The following is a 24,271-nucleotide window of genomic DNA, read 5'->3' on the forward strand; positions in this document are numbered from 1 at the left end:
TAACTTGCAAGCATTATGGCTACTGCAAAATTTGAAGTGAGTCAATTTGATGGTAAAATTGATCTTGATATGCGGAATGAGAAAATGAAAGCCATTTTGATGCAAATGAAATGTGCTAAGGCATTAGATGATTCATGGCCTGAGGGTTTAGCACCTAATAAGAAATCTGAACTTGAGGAAATTGCTTGGAGTATCATATTTCTGTATTTGTCTGATAATGTCATCAGAGAGGTAGGTGAAACTACTACTGCCTTTAATCTTTGGGCCAAACTTAAGGCTAAGTATGAGACCAAAACCACTCCAAACAAATGTTTTCTTCTAAAACAATTTTTCTCCTTTAAAATAGATCCTACAGTTGACATAGAAGAGAACCTTAGTAGGTTCCCAAAACTTACCCAAGACTTAACCAATTGTGATGAAAAACTTTCAAAAGATCAATTGGTTGTAGTTCTGTTAAACTCCATAAGTGACAAGTATAAGAACATTAAAGTTGCCCTTGAATATGGTAGGGAAGAACTCACTGTTGATGATATAACCAATGCTTTAAGGAATAAAGCTTCAAAAATTAAGGCTGAGTCAAGTAACAGTCATACTGGAACTAGTTTCTTAATTAAAGGAAAATCTTTTGAAAAACCTATACAAAATTTTAAGTTTTCAAAAACTAATAAAAGATGGGTTGACAAAAGTAAGACCAAAAATAATGCAAAAGGTAAAAAATACTATTATTGTGGTAAGCTTGGTCATTTTGCAAAAGATTGTTTTAAAAAGAAAAATGATTCAAAAGAAAAGGGCATTGATGGAAGTAATGCACTGTCATATGATTAAACTAAAACAGAAAATGGTTTTGTGTTAGTAAGTGCTGAAAAATGCCTAAGTAATGAATGGATACTTGACTGAGAATGTTCTTTTCATATGTGCCCCAACAAAAACCGTTTTATAAATTTAGAAAGAACCAAAGGGGGACCGGTTATAATGGGAAACAACTTTGCATGTAAAGTGAGTGGAATTGAGACTGTCAAATTATTATTAGAAAATGGTAATGTTTTGTTTCTAGAAAACACAAGACATGTCCCAGATTTGAAAAGGAACTTAGTGTCCTTAAGAATGTTAGATGACAAGGAGTTTAACATAATTATGGGTCAAGGACATATAATTTTTTTTAGGGGAAATGACTTGGTCACTTCAACCCCTAAGAGACATGGCTTTTATTGTCTGAATGCAAAACCTTTGCTTGGTTTAACTGTTTTTGTTGTATCTGAAAAATTTACTTTGGCAAAACTGTGTCATGATAGGCTTGGTCATATTGGTAAAAAGGGTTTAAAAATTTTGCATTCAAAAGGTATTTTTGGAAAACATAATCTTGGTGATTTTAACTCCTGTGAACACTATATTTTGGGAAAGCAAGCCAAACTTCCTTTTCAAAGTGGAATTCATAAGTCCAAACAAAGATTTGAATATTTACATGCTGATTTGTGGGGTCCTGCTTCTGTCTCTACTTTAACTGATTTTAAATATTTTTTACTAATAGTTGATGATTTCTCAAGAAAAATTTGGATTCATCTACTAAAGTCTAAAGATGAGATATTTCTTGCTTATAAGAACTGGACAATTCAAGTTGAAAATCAGATTGATCTTAAAATAAAATATTTAAGAACTGATAATGGTTTGAAATTTTGCAATTCTGAATTTGATAATCTTTGTAAGGAATATGACATCATGAGACACAAAACTGTTCCACACACACCACAACAAAATGGAATGGTTGAAAGAATGAATAGAACTGTGTTAAATAAAGTTAGATGCATGCTATTAAGCTCTGGACTGCCTAAAATATTTTGGGGTGAAGCAGTTAAAACTGCAGCTTATCTGATTAATAGAGGTCCTACTAGTGCACTAAACTTTGCTATTCCTGAAAATGTGTGGTCTAATAGTCTTGTAAATTACTCTTATTTGAAAATATTTGGTTGTGCTGTCTATGCTCATCAAAATATTGGTAAACTAGAACCAAGATCATTAAAGTATGTTTTCTTGGGTTATGATGAACATGTTAAAGGGTACAGACTATGGGTTAAATCTGAAAAAAGGTTATAGAGTAATAATTAGAAAGGATGTAGTCTTTAATGAATCCTTGATGCCATGTCTTGAAGGAAAAGAAAATAACTTGACTGAAAAAGATGTACAAATTGAGGTGGAGCCTTCCTGCAGTAACCAGAATATTTCTGTAACTACTGCAGAAGGAAATGAAAATGAATAACATGTTATTTTACTTGAAACTGAAGATGAAACTGAAAATGTTGAAGAGGCTGATTTTGCAACTCTTCCCCTTAATGACTATCAACTCACAAGAGATAGGGAGATAAGGCAAATCAGACCCTCCACTATGTTTGATAGTGACACTTTTGTATCCTTATTTACCTACCAAGACCTAACTGAAAATGAGCTAAACACTTTTGAAGAAGCCATGGAATGTAAAGAAAGAAAACATTGGAAAATGACCATGGAAGATAAAATGTCTTCACTCCTTAAAAATAAGACATGGATTCTAGTTGATAAGCCCAAAAGACAAAAATTAATTGATTGTAAGTGGATTTATAATATAAAATCTGGAGAAGGTGATGATAAAACATAAGATATAAAACTGGACTTGTAGCAAAGGGTTTCACACAAAAAGAAGGTATGGACTATACTGAAATTTTTTCTTCTATTACTAAATATGTTACTATTAGATGTCTACTTGCACTTGTTACACAATTTAAATGGGAACTGGATCAACTAGATGTTAAAACTGCTTTCCTGTATGGAGAATTAGATGAAATAATATACATGAAACAACCAATTGGTTTTGAGGAAAGAGATACTAAAAACATTGTTTGTTTGTTAAAGAAATCCTTGTATGGCCTAAAGCAGGTACCTAAGCAGTGGTACAAAAGATTTGACACTTTTGTCTTGAAACTTGGATTTAAAAAAAGCCAATATGATACTTGCTTGTACTGCAAAGGCAGTGGAGTTGAAAACTCATTATATCTGATCCTGTATGTGGATGATATGCTATTGGCTAGTTCTGATAAATCAAAAATTGATGATAAATCATGTTAAAGTTCTGAGTTTGATATGAAAGACCTTGGTGCTACTAAAAGAATATTGGGCATGCAGATTTGGAGAAACAAGGATAAAAATATGCTATTTTTAAATCAATGTGACTATGTGTCTAAAATCTTGAAAAAATTTAACATGCATGATTGTAAGCCTGTAACACTGCCTCTTGCTAGTCATTTAAGATTATCTTCTGAATTTTGTCCTAAATCCGAAGATGAATATGCCAGAATGTCAAAAATTCCGTATGCTAATGTAATTGGCTCTGTGATGTATTTGATGATATGCACCAGACCTGATCTTGCATTTAGTATTAGCATTTTAAGTAGATTCATGAGTAATCCTAGTGAAGAACATTGGGATGCTTTAAAATGGTTATTGAGGTACTTAAAGGGGTCATCAAACTTAGGTTTAGTGTTTAAATCCGATAAAAATGGGATATGTTTGAAAGGTTATACTGACTCTAACTTTGCTGGAAATAAAGATAATAGAAAGTCAACCTCATCCTATTTTTATTTACTATGTGGTACTGTCGTTAATTGGAAGTCTCAACTTCAGAAAATTGTAGCTCTGTCCTCTATTGAGGCAGAATACACAGCAGCAACTGATACTGTTAAGAAGGGGATTTGGTTAAAGGGTTCATTGACAGAAATGGGTTTTAATGATAATCTCACTGTGGTATTTTCTGATAATCAAAGTGCCATTCACCTAAGAAAAAATCCCATGTTTCATGACAGATCAAAACATATTGATGTTAAGTATCATTTTATAAGAGATATAGTCTCAAAAGGTGAAATTAAGATTGATAAAGTGTCTACTCATTTTAATCCATCAGATATGGGTACAAAAGTAATTCCATTAAACAAATTCCTAAACTGTTTGAAACTTTTATCTGTTGATACTTTGTAATTTTTGTACACATCAATAGAGCAAATGATAATGAGTTAAGGATTTGCTCCTGGTTGCACTATAGTTCCAAAATTCTGGTAGCAAGGTGGAAAATGTGAGATTCGAACCATGGTATTTTGCTTCCTGAATTTTAATTACAATGTGAAGTCGTGTTTTGTGGAAATACAACTCTATTAAATTGGCACTTTCATCTGGATGGCGACACGTGGTTGAACCTTGGCTGTTGGATTGATTTTGGAACCTTCCATTATAATGTGCCGTTTCACTTGGCACTCACATTGACTCCATCACGCGTTTTACTCTTGGTCTTTGAGAGAGAGAGAGAGAGAGTGAGAAGAAAAACCCCTCGTCTGGTTAGGGTTTGTTCTGCTTGATACTGTGGAGATTTGAGGCCTTAAATGGGAAAGTCTTAGTGATTTCGTTTAGATATTCTGAGTGATTATCTGTAATGGTTTTTGTCCTCTTCTGTTGTGATGTTTTGAGAGGGATGTAGTGAAGTTTCTTCGTGATTCTTCGAAGGTTTTGAGTCAATCTTGAGAGATAAGTATCTTTACTTCATCTCAGTGTATTTGTTGAACTCTTGTAACCCTTCGTTGCCATTTTTGGCTATTATAGTGCAACCGAGCGTAATCCAACTTGTTGGATGCTCAACGGGGGATGTAGGCATTAGATGTGGTCGCCGAACCTCCGGGGTTTAGGTCGAAAGAAATCTTGTGTTGATTCTTTAATTTTCTGCACAATTTACTTTTGGTCAATTTCAATTTCTTGTTTCTTGGTTTAATATTGTGTGACCTTTTGCCTTACAATAATTTTTTCCTCACTTTTGTCCATTTTGCTGATGTCCCAAACATTGTGTTGTGTACGAAAATTTTGAATTATGACAATATAGATGAACTTAGAACATCAAAATTAGGGAAACAGAAGGAAAAACTACACGGTATGGCACAAGGGCACAAGGAAGGTGATGCAGTCCACTACACATACCACCTGGTGTGAGTGAGGATGCACATTTCGCTCCAAGAATTAAAAGAAAAAAAAAAATCTCTTCTCATTGCATGAGGGCACATAGGGACCCCAATTGTCATCTTAAAAATTGTAATTCGGTCCTATAATATTCTTGATTTTTCAGTATAAATTAAATTAATTTTTAGATAATTTTTTTTACTCGATCGAATTCTAATTTTTTATGTAAAATTAAGAATATTTATTTAGAGATTCTGTTACTTACTGAGTGTCTTTTCAAGATCCTGTAGTACATTGATTATCAAATCTTTTATGTTAAGAAACACATTGTAAGTATTTTAAACTCGTTTCTTTGTCGATTTTATTTTTAATTTTTTTTTTCTTAGGTCAACACAATATGATTTGAATTGTCAAAATGCTTTTGATTTAAAATAATGTAGTGCTCTTGAATGGCTTTTGTCTTGATGTGTTTTGAAATCCATTGCGGTACGTTTTCCTTTTTCATGCTTAGTCTGATATGGCTAGTTTCATGTACACTTTACTCGTTGAAAGTGCTTATGTTTTTTTTTTTTTATTGCAATTTATGAAAATGCTCTAGTGAATTACATGACATTAGTTAATTCATCGATTACCATAAGTTCTATACTAAAATTAGTGAGATGCTTATTTAGACCTATTGATAATTCATTGAGTGATAGTTCACTGGCCTAGCTAGAACTGTATAATCCACCAATTGAGTGGGAGTTTTCGATTGGAAGAATTAATCTCATTCTTGCCCTATGAATTATGCATTTTGAAATCAAGTTTATGATTTTGAAATATTAGGATTGCGGATGATGGTTTGGAGTAGTGAACTTCTGATTATGTGCCTAATTTTTAACTATCATATATATTAATCTTCATAAATTTAAAATAGTATATGTGCATATATGCTCATTGATGAAGAATACTACAGCCTATAATATCTGATAATTATTATCAAAATCTATAGTTGTTGACCTTAATCAAGGTGTTAAGTGAGAGCTCTCAGTCACAATGTGAAAAAACTCAAATTGTGTAACGAAATAACATTTGGCATATTAAGGTTTGAACCTCACGCGTCTACCATGTCAACCCAAGGTATCTTGAAAGTGAACCATATTCTATGAATATGATTTCTATCTATCCAATGTGATGAATGGAATATATGATAAGGGTGAAGTATTTCTATTGGTCAACTTGAGTTGGATATCCAATTGCTGTATTAGAGAACACGATGCTTTAGCATCAACGTAGAAGACCTAATGTGGGTCATACTTCTCTAGAGAACAAAAAATAGCGATCAGGAACTTTTTCAAGTACTGAAAATATAGATTCTAGTGCTTGTGCAATTGTTTTGATAAGTTCTATGATAGTTTATGTTATTTCAAAAGGTGATTTAGTCCTGGTGCTAAGTTAGTGTTTAAGATTTTTTATCGGTCATATTTTCTCTAATGAATAGTAGTTTTAAACTGGTCCCCTCCCAATAGTTGAGCTAGAGGATGTATGTCTTGGTGTTGCTAAGACTCGAGGAAAATTGATGCTTCAGACAGCCCCCTCGCTCAAAGCCCTTGGCTTCCCATCCCGCACTAGAATGTACTTTGCAGCCGGTGAAGCTTTTGTAAATGGTAGCATGAAATATCTAATGGAGAGTATTCAAATATCTTTTCGCACTTGATTCTTTCGAGAAAGGAAGAATGGATCCTTTAAGCAATCACCAAGATATGCAGGCCAGTTTGGATTATGTTTTCGCCCTTCAGAGTGACGTTTTCTTTTACACCTATGATGGAAACATGAATAAGGCAGTACAATGTCATTCGTGTTTCAAATGTTTCAAGAAAACTATCAATCCAGACAGGTAGCATTCAAACCTCACTACTTTTGGCAGTATAATTGAGAAATTTTAGTTTATTTCTTTTAAGAAGCATCATCAACATGTTAAGTATTCATAGAGAACAAATCTATTCACATGAAGAAGTCTTTTTCTTTTCATTCCATTCAAGTGCAGGACGAATTCAGTAAAGCTAGTTGATAAATATGACAAAGGGAAAATCACATGGAAGAAATTTAGATCTAAAGCCAAAAAGTTAACGGTGTTGGATGCCCTTATATGAGGGAGCCGGGTGAGATCCGTGTGCAAGAAGAGAGTCTTTATGCAAATTCTTTTCTGGGCTTTATTTGTGAGACCCAGTTAATATTGAAGTCCAAATTAGTTGTACTTACAAAGGATTGCCATAACTTCAGTTGACACACAGAGTGGCTGACTTGATTTGAGCGGAGATGTGCAGCCCACTGGATGATTTGCATGGAACCACTAAAGCAAAGTTCACCTTCTATGGTGTATGCTGTAAAAAGTTCTTTACAACTTACGACAACACTACATATAAAACAATGCAATAAAAGGTGACTCACTTTTACGGCATGCAAATTTTACGGCGTTAATGTGCATGCAATAAAAAGTATATCACTTTTTAGGCATGCCTTTAGGGACGCCGATAATTACATTCATTCTTTTTAAGGCATTCCTTAATGCAAGCCATAAAAAGTGACATGATTTTTAAGGCGTGCGCACGAACGCTGTCAAAAATAATTTTAGTCCACTTAATTTTATTTTTTTTCAAACTTGTCCATTTATTTGATTACTTACAAACCTAAAATAATTACAAAATAAAATTATTCACATAAATCCATATATAATCTTGTTATCCATAGCTTCGATAAATAAAAATATCAAGTATGGTTCAATACAATATGCCACAATGTAGATTTCATCTAAATAATTCTAAGAACATCATTAGGCTACTTGATCGTTTGATTTCTCGCAAGTGAACGAGATTGTAAACAAAGTAATAAAATAGTGAATAAAGTGTTGAACCCACGGGGATTATGTATTTAATCTACTGTCAATTAATTTCGACCTTAATTGAATAGCCAAGTTCATTTGAGTATTTATACTAAATGATCTAATTATACCAACTAAGCTAATTATGAAGGTTTTTGTCAAATATGCTAGATGAATGCTAAGACTTTGAATCCCCTTGTTAATCCATTTTTAATACAATTGAATATCATAACAATATGTACTTATTCATGTCGATCAATGTTCCTTAGTTAACTAAAAAAATCTATCGATGTCAATTAAATTTATCCATTCACGTGACCTTATATCTTTATAAAATACGAACATGAAAATACGCATTAAAAATTCTAGAACATCTATAGAAATCATCCAAACCATATCCACATATCTCTATCTCCTATTGGACTTTACAATTATTGTTATAAGTTCTATTTATTCTATTTTTTCTCTCGAAATCAATAAAATTCACATCATGAATAATTGATGTTCAATCATAGAACTCAATAACAACCATCCATGAATTCACACATATTGGATGTCAAAATGTTATTTTATATTAAAAACTTCATAACAAGCTTGAAATTAAAAATTTAGCCAACATATCTAGATTACAACACATCGTATTTCTGAGCATGTACTAAGCTAAAAATGGCTCTCAATCTTTAATTAAAAATATGGAATATAACTTGTGTGATTGAAAATTGATTTGTTATAATATTTTGATCATATATTTTTTTTCCTTTTTAACTTCTAATTGCATCTTATTGTCTTCTAATAATCTTCAAAGTATCATTTTATTGTTAATCAACTAGTGAATATTTGAAATTTGGTCATCAAACTTTGAACTTTGTCATTGTTTTGCTTCTTTCTTTCAATTCTACTCCTGATCATTGAGTTTTACCTAATAAACTTCTAACTTCGTCATTTTATACACCTTCTGATGTAATGCGTCTAACTGTGCTGAGATCGCTATCAGTAAGTCAACTTCATAGACTCTAGCAACTTTCTTCCCCTTGATATTTGTGATGGCCAAAGTGTACTAGTGAATGCAAGATCCTCCATGATTTGATAAACTTGATCCTTTGTTCTTTTTGCGATCGAACTATCACAAAAAGTCAACGTTTGCCTTGCTTATTGAATTTAGCCTAATGTAGAAATACTGAACTTGGATCCATTTTTTCAGCTCATGCTATGCACATTAATGTAGCAACCCCTTGGACATATTCCAAGCCTCATAGTAGCAATCCGAGCCAATTTAGGAGAACGTTCATCCCACAACCCAACAATCCTTTTAGGTTAGAAATATTTGTTAGGAATTTTTAGCTTAGACTATTCTGGCTGGTGATGCTATGACGTGGAAAAGCATCTGACCGTTCCATAACCGAGTCTCTAAAAGTGTAAAATAAGAGCCTTAGGTGGATTGCTTCACTTGAAACCCCCGAATATTCTATTGTTGCACACATGTCCAGAAATCTCGAAATATGAGCATTGAGGCCTTCAGTAGCTCTCCCAAAGAATTTTAGTGCGTTCTCAAACGTATTGATCACATCCGTCCTCAAGTAGAAATTTGCTTGATCAAATGCTAGATATACAATGCTAGATTAGTTTTCCACAACTGGTGGAACCATGTATTCGCCTATCAACTTTGCGGTTTCATTGCCTATAGCTACATCCAAATGTGCTCCATTTACATTCAATTCAACGACCACCTGATTTGTATGTTTTCTACTATTGATTCTGCTTGCTATTTTTGCGCTTCAAATTGTTTTCTTCTCCTCAACTTGAACATTCATTTGATTTTCAGATCAAATTGACTAAGACCATCGTGTCTGGAACTTTCTATACGAAGTCCTAGAAAAGGAAAAAAATGCTGTAATATTTTTCTAATTTATGAAACTAACTAAATAAGCAATAAAAATTCAAATTAAAGCTAGAATTAACTAAAATCAATTAAATACAATATTCCCGACAACGGTGCCAAAATCTTGATCGTTTGATTTTTTTAAAGTGAACGAGATCATGAACAAGTAATCAAATAGTGAATAGAGTTGTCGAACACACGATGACTACGCACTTAATCTAGCGTCAATCAATTTCTACCTTAATTGAATAGCCATATTGGTTTGAGTATTTATACTAAATGATCTAATTCTATTAACTAAGCTAATTATGAAGGTTTTTGTGAAATACGTGAGATGAATGCTGGACTTTGAATTCCACTTGTTAATCAATTATTAATACAATTAAATACCATAACAATATGTACTTATTCATGTTGATCAATGTTTCTAAGTTATTTAAAAGTATCTCTCAATTCAGTTAAATCTATATCTTTATATAACATGTCCTATATCTCTATAAAAGATGCAAACATGAAAACAAATATTAAACTCTAGGACATCTAAGAAATCATTTAAAACATAGCGGTATATCTTTATCTCTTATCGAACTTTTAAAATGATTGTTATAAGTGTTGTCTTTTGTATTATTTCTTTTGAAATCAATAAAATTCAAGCAATTGAAAATGCATTAAAGCTCAATAACAACCACCCATGAATTCAAACATATTGGATGTTGTAATACTTTTTAATATTAAAAACTTCATAACAAGGATTAATCTACATCCTTGCAATTATAAATTTAGCATAGCATATCAAATACAAGAAATCCTATTTAAGTGGAAAGACATAGCCTGAATTTTTTGATAAAATGAGAAGACAAAGACGAATCTTGAGATCTTGAATCTCTTCGATGGTTTCTTGGTGAATCACCACTTACGCCTCCTATTCTTTGCCCAAAAATAAAGTTTGAATCTCCACTTGATTGAATTATTGCAAATTCCCTTTAATTCTCTCACAAAAAAAACTATGAATTTTGTCTCATTTAATTATAACAATTAATGAATAGTGGAGTATAACATGTATATGTGTGGTGTCTTTAGTGTATTCTTCTATTTGGTATTTGTAGAAGTCAAAAATTGGCTGAAAATTACGTTCAAATTGATTTCCATAATAGTTACCGTCAAGCACAATTTTTTTCTTTGCACAGCAGTCAATATATGAGTCATAACTTTATCTCTCGAAATTCCATTGAGATGATTCAAAGGCATTGAAAAACTAACTCAAATGAATACAACTTTACTAGAAATATATATATTTTTTCCAAGTCAGACGTTTATTATGCCAAAAATAAGTCTCAATTTTTTGATTAAAAATCTGGAAAATAACTTGTGCGATTGAAAAAAAAAATTCCATTCCTTTTTTACTGTTATTGCATCCAATTGTCTCCTAGCAATCTCCAAAGTATCATCTTGTGGACCTCAAACTTGGATATTTGCAATTTGGTCCTCAAACTTTGGAATTCATCATTTTTCGTAGTTTTTTGCTTCTTTTTTCTTTCAATGCCACTTCCAGTCATCGAGTTTTATCTAATAAACAAAATATACATTAAATTAGACTGTAGTTGCTTAAATGAACTATTAAAGTTTCTGTATTTATAAGTCTAAATAAGTGTATAAATACACTTATCACTACACAAAAAATTAGATACCAATATGCCAAATTATAGGCTACTGCTTAAAAAAATTAATTTAAATGTTCCAAAATATTTGATCCATATGAAATTTACTTCTTTGACCTAAAATTTTGCTATTCCTTGAAAATCAACTCCCTATACATCATAGAATAATAAGGGTATAACTAATAAACTTAGAGTAAGCATGAAAATTAATTATTAAGATATTTAGCACACAGTCCATTTCATCGGTTATATATATTTGCTACAGATTGAAGAAGTATATTCATAAGAGTAATGCTATGTAGCCCCACTAAGATTGTAATCTTAGTTTAAGTGGCGCTAATGTGACATTAATTGATGGGTGAAATTCATTTAATTTCATTTTTCATTTAACCTATCATCGAATGCCACCTAAACTAGGTTTACAACTCTAGTGAGGCTAAATAACATTACTCTATTCATAAATATACAATCTTGAAGGTGATAGATAAAACAAATAGTTACATTGAATTGGTTTCAAGTTTCTCCATTGAAATTAATATGGCTGACAGCATAAATATTCAATTACCGACTTACCCGGTATGAAATGACAATATTTTTTCTTCAATATTCGAATTCATAGTATAATTGTTATCGCCATTATAAAATATTCAGTAGCTGTTAGTATATTGTAAGCCTTTCAATGGTTAAAAGTGATCCAAATTGATTATGTACCTGTCATTATCATTTCTCAAATCCCAGTACAATTTCTTGAGCTATGGATTCGGGTAGGGAGGATATTTGTTTCTTCACCGTGGCGTATAATTTTCTACATTAGTATCGCTTTCACGGGATTATTTTCTTGAAAATAAATGTATCTTTAATACGTAACAGTTGAGAGAAATAAGAAATTTAATCAAGAATAGATTCATTGAAACACATGCTCAAGAGTGAAAATTTTGAAAATATTATTGAAAAGTGACCTGGAAATTTAATATCTAATGTTTTTATATCGAGTATATATAGCCCTGTCTGGCATAAGATAAAAATAAGTTTTTTTTTTTTTCAATCCTAAATCAAAGTTAATAATTAATTTTAACCACACATTTTATGTGATCCACTATTTTCAACCACACATTTGAACATATTTTGTCAAAATCTATTAGAAATCTTAATTTCATCTGCACTAATTAAACAGGGGCATAATATGCTTAATTTAATTATTATTTTTAATTTCCAATCAAACTGGTTGAACCTGAAAATCTTTGATCATCTACCCTTTCGAAATAATTCAAAAAACTAATTTTTATCAATGATAAGCTGCCTAAAATGAGAAATAGTTTCCGTGTTTGAAAATCAGTTACTAGAATTCTAGTGTATCCTTGCTGCGGATATTCATGAAAGACCAACGGACCAGTTCACCCCTGGCCCTCTTGCCGAAACGAGGAAAAGAGTGGTCCTTTGCTATGGCCACAGTATGGTGACATGGGAGAGAAGAACAATTCTTTCTTCGACAGGATTCTTACTGCATATGGGGGTTGAGGTGCCAAAATTTGCCAGCCACAACCCGCATGAAAGATGTAACAAATCGAAAATAGCCATGACTGCATCTAATTGTTTTACTCTTTCTTCTTTCTTTGGCTTGACTATTAGAAATTTTTGTGTAACCATGTAACAGAAAATAAAGATTTAGGGAAGACAAATAAATGTTACCAAAACAAAAACAACAGTTGAATATAAAATTTTCTATTATACAATAATTCATGCGGAGAGAAGCAAGCTCGACAGATATTTGGTATCCCTCAAGCAATTAAGTAAAGATAGTATAGTTAAAATGTTTCAAGTTACCCATTAAAACAGAATAAGAACAAAAGTTAATTTCATTACACTTCAAAATAGATCCATGACAGTACTGACAAAGGTTCACTAGGTACTCTAGGCTTCAAAATTTACAAGCAGGTAATCCACCACAAGTTCATTTTTTTTGGATTTCACCCTGCCCTCAAACTAGTTCTGATCGGTTGAGGAGATTGGATGACTTTTTAAGGGCTCAAGGATGTTGAGATAATCTTGCTAATATATAAATAAAGAATGAATGGGCTCCTAGATTTCTAGAATAGTCTCAACAATCTCAGAAACAGGTGCAAGCTCTCTCTTGTCTATCAGGCCAAATTCCTGCATAAGATGATCAAGTTGACAAACTAAATAATAAGAACATTTTTACTTGTACACTATGGTACACACTTTAGTTTACACTTTGTCACATGTCATTATCCTATTAGACAATTTAAATTTCAAATAGTTTAATGCAAGTGTCAACCAAAGTGTCAAAAATCAGTATACAAATAACAAAGTTCAAATAATAAATGTAGAGAAAAAAGTGCATAACCAAGAGAATATTAACCACATCTTATGCTTATTTTAACATGACATGGGACATTAATTAATATTATCTCGCATAGCATAAAAGTTCTCTTTCTGACCCATAATGGCTGTTAAGCCTACTCTGACTAAGAGCAAGATCAATGAATCATGTGCAGCTGTATCCACGACAAGATTTAATTGACATTTCAAAAAATGACCTAAATGCTTCCACCCAATGAATTTTTCTCGAAATGACTGTTTTTTGCAGCACTTAAAGTTTGGAGGTATAGAAAAAGTGTGATGAAGAAGATAAACTTACGGAAGTGAAGAGAACGAAATGCTTAAAGCAAGTATTCAGATAAGCTTCTTCTTTAAGAGCCACAATCTTCTGGAAATGTGAGCGATAGATATGCGCATACACACGAAACATTCTTTTGGATATGATTTTGACCACATTGTGAAAGTTGGGAGGGAATGGAGCGCCTGTGTCAGAACAAATCGTTAATACAGATATAATGTGTTGATCAAGAACATAATGTTAAAAAGATAGTGAAGTTCCATATACCTAAGTTCTGTGGAAATATTAACTCATCGTCGAGCTGAGTTTCAATCCACCCCATTAAGTATTCAACATATTTTGGAGCAGAAACCTCTATGGGTTTCTTTATATTAACTCCATCAGCCCATCTGTACTCATACCTGCGACAACGAATTTTAGTAGAGGAAAGTAATCAACAAATTCAATACATACCACCACTTATAGTCGGCACTTTATAATCAGAAAATGCATTTATCACATCATAATTTTTACATCCTAAACTTCTATCTCCTAGTACTTGTATATCAAATGCATGCTAAACCAGGGGTCTACAAATATTTGTATATCTTTCGCACTCTGTCATTCATTTATGAGGAATCTAAAAGATTAGAATAGGGCGCTTGAAGCGATGCAATGTGGAATAGCATGTTAAGGAGGATTAAATGTATTACCAGACTCGAAAGACTGATGAAAAGGAGCTTAAAAAACATACTTGGGCCCTGCTGACATTATGGGACAGCTTGATTCTGTGCAGAACTCTGTGAGAGTGGCATAGAGAATGCTCACTTGATTAAAAAAGTCAACAGCTGCAGATAAGGAAGACAAATGGCAAGAGGTTGAGATACAAGCTTTGATTTATTACGAAGTTGTACAACATATGTATGAAACTTATGGTGACACAATATCCATGAGATTACTTATGCAGGCATTCTTATTAAATGGCAACAATGATTTCTCAGATCAAAAACACACGAATGCAACAAAAAAAGTCCCCAAGATCGCATATGCTTGTAACTATAAATAACCTGATGTTGAATGCAAATGGTTTCATTCAACCGAAACAATGATTTCTCAAAGCGGAAACCTGCGAATGTGATATAAATCTTACAGCAAAATGGAAAAAAAAGTTTTAATTACTCTTGACATGTAATAATCATGCAGGAGGATTGCATTAAGATACCTGTACAAGTAGCAATAGGCAGTAACTTTTGTCCTAGATGTTGGAAAGATTTTTGTCAGTTATTTTAAAAACATAATGGAAAATTACATTTATATGAAATTGACGGTAAAGGAAGTTCATATAGTAGTCAAAGTGAATTTTTTAATCATTCGTACAATATCTTAGTTCTTTGGTAGTTGGTTTACTATGAAGTTCATAAGTTGCTTCTTCTATTTTTACCATCCTCAAATATTAGTTCTTTTCTTCCTAGTTGAATAAATTTATATTAAGACAGCATGATCGGCTGAACGCAGATGAAGAATTGACTTACTATTTATAGCCAACCACTCATTAACATCTTCTCCGAGGGGAAGTTGCACGGCTTCTCTTAAGTTGACAATCTTCAGTGTTGCAGTTATGTGTTTCTGAAGTTGTAATCCCTGCATCAATTAAAATACTTAATTTCTATTTCCTACTTCAACATATAATATGCATCAATTAGAACTTCGATTGATGATCAATTTAAAGATTGCAGAAAATATTCTAGATAAATAATAAATTGGTTCCCACAAATTCAGGGAGATGAGATGTGCAGTCCCCCTTAGGCTGCCGTCCCAGTGAAACGTTTTCCCCACTCAAATAGAAAGATGCCACAACCTAAATTACCAGCGAGATCACCTTTGAGGCGTGAGCATTAATAATTACAACAAACCTTACTTCCTGACGGAGTACCTTTCTTTGATCGAAATGTTTTAAGTCTTCTGCAGTCAATTATGATGAAAACCATTAAGAATAAAGCAAAATGTAAAAAATAAAAAAATAAAAAAAAATAAATAAATAAGAAAAGAAAAAAAGGAAACTTATAACATCAGAACAGTAATTTGTCCCTTCGTTTTCACCTGAGCATACTTTCAAACTTGAAACTGAAATTTCATGTATTATAATTTCATCATCCATTTATATAAACCAGTGCAAAAACCAATTGCCAATAACATTAAAACTCTTAAAACCCTTATTTCGGATCTAAGATTATTCCATGATACAAAAAAAAAAAAAAAATAATAATAATAATAATAATAAAAACACCGAATAACAGTCAGGTAAAAATTGAACTTCAAAATCTACAACTTATGGATAAATACACATGCATTCATTAAGGAACAAAATAACACAATGAAATCAATGAACACATCCACACTCACACACACATACCTGCTTCCAAACCCAAAGTGACTCATCTTCGGGGGAAAAAAATACCGAAATCTGAAGAAAACTTCTTAGTCTAGTGAACTTATTCACCCTCTAAATAGATATATTTGAATAGTCATGCAAATGCATGTTGCTTTTCTGCGAATATATATTTTCACATAGAGAGCGGTGAGAGTATGACAGACTGTCATGAAGCGGTGAAGCGCGACAAAAACACTCCTTCACCTCTCTCTCTCTCTCTCTATGGATACACACAATCTCTCTCTACAGTCATATAACATACATATGCAGTTAAATGAATATAGGTATGCATATGTAAGCAGTGTACAGAGGCAGACAAGTTCCTTGCATTGCTATACCACCTGGCTCATCCTCTTCCTATTCAACTACCATTAGTGCTTGTTTGGACGAGCTTACATGTAGCTTATAAGATGTATATTTTTTCGAAAAGTATGGCTTTACATGTAGCTTATCAGTACTGAGGTTTTAATAAAAAAAAATTATTAAATTCCCTTTTTCTTGGATTATAAAAAATCGGTAGTTATTGGATGGTATTCTAATATTTAACTTCTAAATTTGGAAGTGTGGCATTTTGTGATTGGCTAATACTAGTCAATTGGCCTTTTATCTCTTTCAGGGTAATATCTATTATATAAATCTAATTCCAAGTTTAAGAATTTTTATTTTGGTCGAATACCTTTTCTTTTTTAAGAGATTTTGTAAAAGTAAATCTAATGCTAAGATTAAAGAAATCTTGACCAATAAACCATAAAGGTTCCTTTCATTTAAATATCTAATTGATATTCAAATAATTGTCCAAGATTTTCAAAATTATGGTCATGATAGTTCAAATGATTTGAGTGAAAATAAATAAGATGCCTAAATTGGTCAATTGATGTTGGGCAACTTTCTTTGGGACTTTATGAATATAAATCCAATGCTAAGGTTAAACAAATCTTGACAAAAAGAATAATAATAATAAAGATACCTTTATTTCGAACAATGACTAGGCTCAATATCGTTCTGGTAATTAGATTAAAGGAATATGATTGGGCTACCATCATATGATTACCTCATAGTTTTCAAGAATTAAATCCTTTTATTAGATCAACGATTCCATGAAATTACCTTCTTCTATTCTATTAGGGAGTTATGGTTAAAGATATATTGATAAGAGAAAGCAAAATGGTACATTTAGTTCAAATGATTACTATATATACTAATATGTTAGAGAATGAAAACCTCTATTTTCTTATATATTGTTTACAGCCGTGTGTTACAAATTTATAGGTAGAAGAAGGGTTCCTATTCTAGTATATACAAATGTTATTCCTACAATCAAGCTACTATGTAAGGAAAAATTTTTCTTTCTATCCCATTTCCTATAATTCCTCCAATCTTTCCTCAATTCTCGTCGATACTCCCCCTCAAGTTGATGTATACAAATCTGTTATGCGCAACTTGACCAGCGTGTTGTAGAAATCTTTGTTGGACATGGCTTTGGTAAGTATGTCTGCTAGTTAGTCCTCATACTTGATAAATGGGAACTGGATTGTCTTAGTCTCTAGGTTATGTTTGATGAAGTGCCGATCTACCTCCACATGGTTCATTCGATCATGCTGAATTGGATTGTGTGCAATATCTATGGCGGCTTTATTGTCACAAAAAAGGTTCATTTTGGATTTGGGGGCAAAACCAATCTCAGCTAGCAAGTTTTTCAGCCAAAGAAGCTCACATAGACCATTGGCCATCACACGAAATTCTACTTCTGCACTAGAGAGTGCCACCACATTTTGTTTTTTACTTCTCCATGTAACAAGATTTCCACCAACAAATGTGAAATACCCTAAAGTCGACTTACAGTCCATGATGTTCCCAAACCAGTTTGCATCTGTAGCCTTCAACTCCCGAATGTTCATTCTTAGAAAACATAAGCCCTTTCCCTAGAGAGAACTTTAAGTAGTTTAGTATCCAAATTACAGCGTCCATGTGTTCCTCACTTGGACAATGCATAAATTGACTCACTACACTCATGGCATATGCAATATGTGGACGAGTATGAGAGAGATAAATTAGTTTCCCAACTAGTCATTGGTATCTTCCCTTATCAGTTAGTTTCTGATCCGGATATATTCCGAGCTTGTGATTCTATACAATTGGGATATCCACTGGTTTGCACTCTAACAAGCCAACCTCAGATAATAACTCTAGGACATATTTCCTTTGACACAAAAAGATGCCTTGGTTTGATCTAGTTATCTCTATTCCCAGAAAATACTTGAGTCTACCTAGATTTTTCATTTCGAATTCACTAGCCAACCGCCTTTGAAGTCGTGATATTTCTTCACTATCACCTCCTACAATGATCATATCGTCGACGTAGAAAATTAAAGCTGTTATCTTACTGTATCGATTTTTGAGAAATAATGTATGATCGCATTGCTTTGTTGGAAACCATACTTCTTCGTTGTCAAACTAAATTGCCCAAACCAAGCCCACGGTGACTGCTTTAGTCCATATAAGGCTTGTTGTAACTTGCACACCTCATTAGTTCTCCGTGGTCAGTGAGTAACCTGGTGGGATGTCCATATAAACCTCTTCTTCGAGATCGCCATGAAGAAAGGCATTTTTTACATCAAACTGGTGGAGTGGCCAATTTAAGTTCGCTGCAATAGATAACAATACTCTAATAGTATTTAATTTGGCTACTGGTGAGAAAGTTTCTTGATAGTCTACACCATATGTCTGAGTATACCCTTCTGCCACGAGTCTTGCCTTGTATCTTTCTATATATCCATTAGCTTTGTGTTTGATAGAAAACACCCACTTGCAACCAACTGTTTTCTTTCCTTCCGGTAATAGCACTAGGCTCCATGTCTTGTTTTTCACTAAATTTTCCATTTCATCTTTGATTGCTTAAGTCCACTTCAGATCTTCCAAGGCTTCTTCCACCCTTGTTGGGACATGAAAAATAGAAATTTTATTCATAAAGGTCTTGAGAAATCAAGAATAGATTCATTGAAACACATGCTCAAGAGTGAAAATTTTGAAAATATTATTGAAAAGTGACCTGGAAATTTAATATCTAATGTTTTTATATCGAGTATATATAGCCCTGTCTGGCATAAGATAAAAATAAGTTTTTTTTTTTTTCAATCCTAAATCAAAGTTAATAATTAATTTTAACCACACATTTTATGTGATCCACTATTTTCAACCACACATTTGAACATATTTTGTCAAAATCTATTAGAAATCTTAATTTCATCTGCACTAATTAAACAGGGGCATAATATGCTTAATTTAATTATTATTTTTAATTTCCAATCAAACTGGTTGAACCTGAAAATCTTTGATCATCTACCCTTTCGAAATAATTCAAAAAACTAATTTTTATCAATGATAAGCTGCCTAAAATGAGAAATAGTTTCCGTGTTTGAAAATCAGTTACTAGAATTCTAGTGTATCCTTGCTGCGGATATTCATGAAAGACCAACGGACCAGTTCACCCCTGGCCCTCTTGCCGAAACGAGGAAAAGAGTGGTCCTTTGCTATGGCCACAGTATGGTGACATGGGAGAGAAGAACAATTCTTTCTTCGACAGGATTCTTACTGCATATGGGGGTTGAGGTGCCAAAATTTGCCAGCCACAACCCGCATGAAAGATGTAACAAATCGAAAATAGCCATGACTGCATCTAATTGTTTTACTCTTTCTTCTTTCTTTGACTTGACTATTAGAAATTTTTGTGTAACCATGTAACAGAAAATAAAGATTTAGGGAAGACAAATAAATGTTACCAAAACAAAAACAACAGTTGAATATAAAATTTTCTATTATACAATAATTTCATGCGGAGAGAAGCAAGCTCGACAGATATTTGGTATCCCTCAAGCAATTAAGTAAAGATAGTATAGCTAAAATGTTTCAAGTTACCCATTAAAACAGAATAAGAACAAAAGTTAATTTCATTACACTTCAAAATAGATCCATGACAGTACTGACAAAGGTTCACTAGGTACTAAGCTTCAAAATTTACAAGCAGGTAATCCTCCACAAGTTCATTTTTTTTGGTTTTCACCCGGCCCTCAAAACTAGTTCAGATCGGTTGAGGAGATTGGATGACTTTTTAAGGGCTCAAGGATGTTGAGATAATCTTGCTAATATATAAATAAAGAATGAATGGGCTCCTAGATTTCTAGAATTTCTAGAATAGTCTCAACAATCTCAGAAACAGGTGCAAGCTCTCTCTTGTCTATCAGGCCAAATTCCTGCATAAGATGATCAAGTTGACAAATTAAATAATAAGAACATTTCTACATGTACACTATGGTACACACTTTAGTTTACACTTTGTCACGTGTCATTATCCTATTAGACAGTTTAAATTTTAAATAGTTCAATGCAAATGTCAATCAAAGTATCAAAAATCAGTGTACAAATAACAAAGTTCAAATAATAAATGTAGAGAAAAAAGCGCGTAACCAAGAGAATATTAACCACATCTTATGCTTATTTTAACATGACATGCGACATTAATTAATATTATCTCGCATAGCATAAAAGTTCTCTTTCTGACCCTTAATGGCTGTTAAGCCTACTCTGACTAAGAGCAAGATCAATGAATCATGTGCAGCTGTATCCACGACAAGATTTAATTGACATGTCAAAAAATGACCTAAATGCATCCACCCGATGAATTTTTCTCAAAATGACTGGTTTTTGCAGCAATTAAAGTTTGGAGGTATACAAAAAGTGCGATGAAGAAGATATACTTACCGAAGTGAAGAGAACGAAATGCTTAAAGCAAGTATTCAGATAAGCTTCTTCTTTAAGAGCCACAATCTTCTGGAAATGTGAGCGATAGATATGCGCATACACACGAAACATTCTTTTGGATATGATTTTAACAACATCGTGAAAGTTGGGAGGGAATGGAGCACCTGTGTCAGAATAAATCGTTAATTACAGATATAATGTGTTGATCAAGAACATAATGTTAAAAAGATAGTGAAGTTCCATATACCTAAGTTCTGTGGAAATATTAACTCATCGTCGAGCTGAGTTTCAATCCACCCCATTAAGTATTCAACATATTTTGGAGCAGAAACCTCTATGGGTTTCTTTATATTAACTCCATCAGCCCATCTGTACTCATACCTGCGACAACGAATTTTAGTAGAGGAAAGTATTCAACAAATTCAATACATACCACCACTTATAGTCGGCACTTTATAATCAGAAAATGCATTTATCACATCATAATTTTTACATCCTAAACTTCTATCTCCTAGTACTTGTATATCAAATGCATGCTAAACCAGGGGTCTACAAATATTTGTATATCTTTCGCACTCTGTCATTCATTTATGAGGAATCTAAAAGATTAGAATAGGGCGCTTGAAGCGATGCAATGTGGAATAGCATGTTAAGGAGGATTAAATGTATTACCAGACTCGAAAGACTGATGAAAAGGAGCTTAAAAAACATACTTGGGCCCTGCTGACATTATGGGACAGCTTGATTCTGTGCAGAACTCTGTGAGAGTGGCATAGAGAATGCTCACTTGATTAAAAAAGTCAACAGCTGCAGATAAGGAAGACAAATGGCAAGAGGTTGAGATACAAGCTTTGATTTATTACGAAGTTGTACAACATATGTATGAAACTTATGGTGACACAATATCCATGAGATTACTTATGCAGGCATTCTTATTAAATGGCAACAATGATTTCTCAGATCAAAAACACACGAATGCAACAAAAAAAGTCCCCAAGATCGCATATGCTTGTAACTATAAATAACCTGATGTTGAATGCAAATGGTTTCATTCAACCGAAACAATGATTTCTCAAAGCGGAAACCTGCGAATGTGATATAAATCTTACAGCAAAATGGAAAAAAAAGTTTTAATTACTCTTGACATGTAATAATCATGCAGGAGGATTGCATTAAGATACCTGTACAAGTAGCAATAGGCAGTAACTTTTGTCCTAGATGTTGGAAAGATTTTTGTCAGTTATTTTAAAAACATAATGGAAAATTACATTTATATGAAATTGACGGTAAAGGAAGTTCATATAGTAGTCAAAGTGAATTTTTTAATCATTCGTACAATATCTTAGTTCTTTGGTAGTTGGTTTACTATGAAGTTCATAAGTTGCTTCTTCTATTTTTACCATCCTCAAATATTAGTTCTTTTCTTCCTAGTTGAATAAATTTATATTAAGACAGCATGATCGGCTGAACGCAGATGAAGAATTGACTTACTATTTATAGCCAACCACTCATTAACATCTTCTCCGAGGGGAAGTTGCACGGCTTCTCTTAAGTTGACAATCTTCAGTGTTGCAGTTATGTGTTTCTGAAGTTGTAATCCCTGCATCAATTAAAATACTTAATTTCTATTTCCTACTTCAACATATAATATGCATCAATTAGAACTTCGATTGATGATCAATTTAAAGATTGCAGAAAATATTCTAGATAAATAATAAATTGGTTCCCACAAATTCAGGGAGATGAGATGTGCAGTCCCCCTTAGGCTGCCGTCCCAGTGAAACGTTTTCCCCACTCAAATAGAAAGATGCCACAACCTAAATTACCAGCGAGATCACCTTTGAGGCGTGAGCATTAATAATTACAACAAACCTTACTTCCTGACGGAGTACCTTTCTTTGATCGAAATGTTTTAAGTCTTCTGCAGTCAATTATGATGAAAACCATTAAGAATAAAGCAAAATGTAAAAAATAAAAAAATAAAAAAAAATAAATAAATAAGAAAAGAAAAAAAGGAAACTTATAACATCAGAACAGTAATTTGTCCCTTCGTTTTCACCTGAGCATACTTTCAAACTTGAAACTGAAATTTCATGTATTATAATTTCATCATCCATTTATATAAACCAGTGCAAAAACCAATTGCCAATAACATTAAAACTCTTAAAACCCTTATTTCGGATCTAAGATTATTCCATGATACAAAAAAAAAAAAATAATAATAATAATAATAATAAAAACACCGAATAACAGTCAGGTAAAAATTGAACTTCAAAATCTACAACTTATGGATAAATACACATGCATTCATTAAGGAACAAAATAACACAATGAAATCAATGAACACATCCACACTCACACACACATACCTGCTTCCAAACCCAAAGTGACTCATCTTCGGGGGAAAAAAATACCGAAATCTGAAGAAAACTTCTTAGTCTAGTGAACTTATTCACCCTCTAAATAGATATATTTGAATAGTCATGCAAATGCATGTTGCTTTTCTGCGAATATATATTTTCACATAGAGAGCGGTGAGAGTATGACAGACTGTCATGAAGCGGTGAAGCGCGACAAAAACACTCCTTCACCTCTCTCTCTCTCTCTCTATGGATACACACAATCTCTCTCTACAGTCATATAACATACATATGCAGTTAAATGAATATAGGTATGCATATGTAAGCAGTGTACAGAGGCAGACAAGTTCCTTGCATTGCTATACCACCTGGCTCATCCTCTTCCTATTCAACTACCATTAGTGCTTGTTTGGACGAGCTTACATGTAGCTTATAAGATGTATATTTTTTCGAAAAGTATGGCTTTACATGTAGCTTATCAGTACTGAGGTTTTAATAAAAAAAAATTATTAAATTCCCTTTTTCTTGGATTATAAAAAATCGGTAGTTATTGGATGGTATTCTAATATTTAACTTCTAAATTTGGAAGTGTGGCATTTTGTGATTGGCTAATACTAGTCAATTGGCCTTTTATCTCTTTCAGGGTAATATCTATTATATAAATCTAATTCCAAGTTTAAGAATTTTTATTTTGGTCGAATACCTTTTCTTTTTTAAGAGATTTTGTAAAAGTAAATCTAATG

At 32.7% G+C, this 24,271-nt stretch overlaps 1 protein-coding gene across 1 annotated transcript; it reads right to left on the minus strand.

The window, feature by feature from the left end:
• Positions 1–20,579: 20,579 nt before the first annotated feature.
• On the minus strand, positions 20,580–23,563 carry LOC111368263 (MOB kinase activator-like 1A). Its single transcript, XM_022989503.1, has 7 exons — positions 23,538–23,563; positions 23,041–23,089; positions 22,660–22,768; positions 21,882–21,975; positions 21,416–21,549; positions 21,169–21,332; positions 20,580–20,660 (listed from the first exon to the last, which is right to left on the minus strand). The coding sequence occupies exons 1-7, from the start codon at positions 23,561–23,563 to the stop codon at positions 20,580–20,582; spliced, it is 657 nt and encodes a 218-aa protein (XP_022845271.1).
• Between the last annotated feature and the right edge of the window lie 708 nt (positions 23,564–24,271).

This window comes from Olea europaea, chromosome 19 (assembly GCF_002742605.1).
Source record: "Olea europaea var. sylvestris chromosome 19, O_europaea_v1, whole genome shotgun sequence".
Classification (NCBI taxonomy): Eukaryota; Viridiplantae; Streptophyta; class Magnoliopsida; order Lamiales; family Oleaceae; genus Olea; species Olea europaea.